Source organism: Ixodes scapularis, unplaced genomic scaffold (genome assembly GCF_016920785.2).
Source record: "Ixodes scapularis isolate PalLabHiFi unplaced genomic scaffold, ASM1692078v2 PGA_scaffold8__174_contigs__length_109621045, whole genome shotgun sequence".
NCBI classification, from domain to species: Eukaryota; Metazoa; Arthropoda; class Arachnida; order Ixodida; family Ixodidae; genus Ixodes; species Ixodes scapularis.
In genome coordinates this window covers 104,998,514-105,001,181 of record NW_024609883.1, presented here as the reverse complement: position 1 = coordinate 105,001,181, position 2,668 = coordinate 104,998,514, and the positions used below count along the sequence as shown (strand labels likewise).

The 2,668-nt window shown below is 42.3% G+C and overlaps 1 protein-coding gene across 1 annotated transcript; it reads left to right on the top strand.

Moving 5' to 3' along the window:
• The first annotated feature begins 959 nt into the window (after positions 1 to 959).
• On the top strand, positions 960 to 2,062 carry LOC121833447. Its single transcript, XM_042286753.1, has one exon. It carries the CDS (start codon positions 1,037 to 1,039, stop codon positions 2,060 to 2,062), a length of 1,026 nt encoding a protein of 341 aa, XP_042142687.1. The 5' UTR covers positions 960 to 1,036.
• Positions 2,063 to 2,668: the final 606 nt, after the last annotated feature.

Below are 2,668 nucleotides of genomic sequence, written 5' to 3'. Positions count from 1 at the left end.
ACTCAGTGGACCAGTAACGCTGGAGGACATTCAGAGTGCGATAGATGAGTTGCCTAACTCTAAAACGCCAGGACCGGATGGACTCCCAGCTGAGTTTTACAAGGAGCATTAGGAACTACTGTGCCCTTTCTTACACAAAGTATTTCTTGAAGCTTACGATAGTGAACGCTTACCACCATCTTTTTATAGCAGCCATACAGTATTAATCCCCAAAAGTAAGGATGCAGATAAACTTATACACGTAGAAGGATATCGCCCTATTACTCTCTGCAATGTGGACTATAAGATATTTGCTAAGATTCTGACAAAACGGCTTCAGTTCGTCGCTTCTAGTGTTGTTGGCGACCATCAGACATGTGGAATTAGGGGGCGAAGCATACAGACCATTATACACGTCGCACGTTCGGTCATAGAGAGCTGTACTCGGCATAACAACCAGGTCGCCATAGTCCAAGTAGACTTGGCGAAAGCCTTTGACCGCGTATCTCATAACTTCCTTTTCGCCATTCTTAGACACATAAACCCAGGACCAACGTTGTTGAAAGGAATCGAACTATGCTACCGAAGCTGTGCTACCCGTCTCATTGTTAATGGTTCACTCTCGACTCCTATAAATTTAGAATCGTCTGTTAAACAAGGGTGTCCCTTATCCCCTCTTTTGTTTGCTCTTTACTTGGAACCTCTTTGTTTGAGCGTACTTTCCAACCCTACAGTGGACGGTTATCATTTTTATTCCGCGGAAGTAAAAGTGTTAGCCTATGCTGACGATATAGCGTTTTTCTGCGCTGATAAGAAAAGTGTCGATAATGTCTTTACCTTAACCCAGACATTTTGTGAAGCATCGGGAGCGTTGGTAAATAACTCAAAATGCGTTGGCTTCTGGTGCGGCCAGTGGGCCACAACACCTTCGAAGTATGCTGGTATTTCGTGGAGCTGTGTAGCTCCTCAGTATTTAGGAGTACCGTTGAACTGCATTCGAAACAGTGGCCATTACTGGTCTGAGCGTGCGGCAAAGATCAAACGTCAAGCCAATTTAATGAAATCAAATCGGTGGTCAATCTTTGGACGCGCAAAAGCATGTAACATTTTCCTTGTAGCGAAACTCTGGTACGTGCTCCAGGTGATTTGCTGTGCGAGAGGCCAATTTAAAAAATTCCATAGAGTTTTTGCGACTTTTGTCTGGGATTCCACTTGGGAACCCATGCAACGAGACAACCTTTTTCGCTCCATTGATACAGGGGGACTTGGGCTGATTCATCTATTTTTAAAACAGGTGGTTGTTCGTTTTATGTTCTTCCGAACTGTATCCCATCATTTCCTGCGCACTTACGTGCAGACAGAACTTTCAGAAGCTTTACCATACTTGGTAGTCTCATCTGTGCCTGTAGGCACATTGCGTCCTTTCGGTTTCCTTGGAGAGGTAGTTAGCGCGATTGAATTTTTGAAAACCCGGTTTTCTCTGGAGTATTTATTTAAAGTTCCCCGAAAAACAATTTATGCTGATCTGATAGACGTTGTTTTTCCTGTACCTTTGTATCGAAGCGTATTTGGTAACAGTTCGGAACAAGATGTTTTTAAACGTGTGAAGAAAATGCGAGTGTCACCTTCTGCAAAAACCTTTTTCTTTAAACTTCACACTTCCACGCTACCTGTTAAGCCTTGGCTTCAAGAAAAAGGCATTTTCGTTCCGTGGTCAGTGAACTGCCGCCTTTGTAACCAACCGGAAACTATAGAACATTGTTTTATTTTCTGCACTGATGCTTACCTATTCTGGGATGTGTTACAAAGAACTGTGAAAAAAGATTTAAATATAAGTGCCTACACAATCCGTTTTCTACCTTTAAACCCGAATGACAGCTTCCCTTATGAACTGTTTACACTGATGGGTTTGCATAGTCTCTGGAAAACGAGAATGATTGACAGAAATGCTGATGCTCCCCGGACAACAAAGTCGAATTTTATAGAAACTGTATCACATGTACGAAATGTATTTGACCATCTCGGTGAACGCCCAGACTGGTATGCTCTCTTAAATCGATGCATTCATCTTCCGGATTTTTAGACGTATTATTCAATACAGAATACTTTGTTGAGTTGTGAAACCGCACTCGAACCTATGAGGGGAACTAAACCCCCACGATGGTGTGAATTTAGATGAACGAAATGTATGTCGACGCCTGTACATGACACCTAACGCCAACCTTGGTGTACCGTGATTTCAAGTGCCTTGTGTTTTCTGACCAAATACCATGTAATAAAAAAAAAAAAAAAAAAAAAAAAAAAAAAAGCCCCAGTAGCTCAGTGGGAAAGACGTCGCCTTCGCACCCGGTAGAGCTAAGTTCGATCCCCCGTGAAACTTTTTTTTTTTTTTTTCATTTTCTGATGTCTACATTTCTTTCTTTTTTTTACAATTATTACTGAAGAAACAAAATAAGAAACAAATGTTGTGGACGACACGTCGCTGAATTAGATGGTATGGGATATCCTTTTTGACACCTGCGAACTCAATGTAATCACTTTCCACAAAATACAAGGAGCATATAAATCAGGTAGCGTCCGCTTTCCGAGGTGCCCGTAAATGGTTTACAGGAATTGCAGCCAGCCATTGGTCCCGATCCCGTTGATCTTTCGGAAACTCTGTCGCACAATGCCACTTCTGTTTCGGACG

What these genes read in the sequence shown, in the direction of transcription:
- LOC121833447 (XM_042286753.1), top strand. Translation starts at nt 1,037, where the DNA reads ATGAAATCAAATCGGTGGTCAATCTTTGGACGCGCAAAAGCATGTAAC.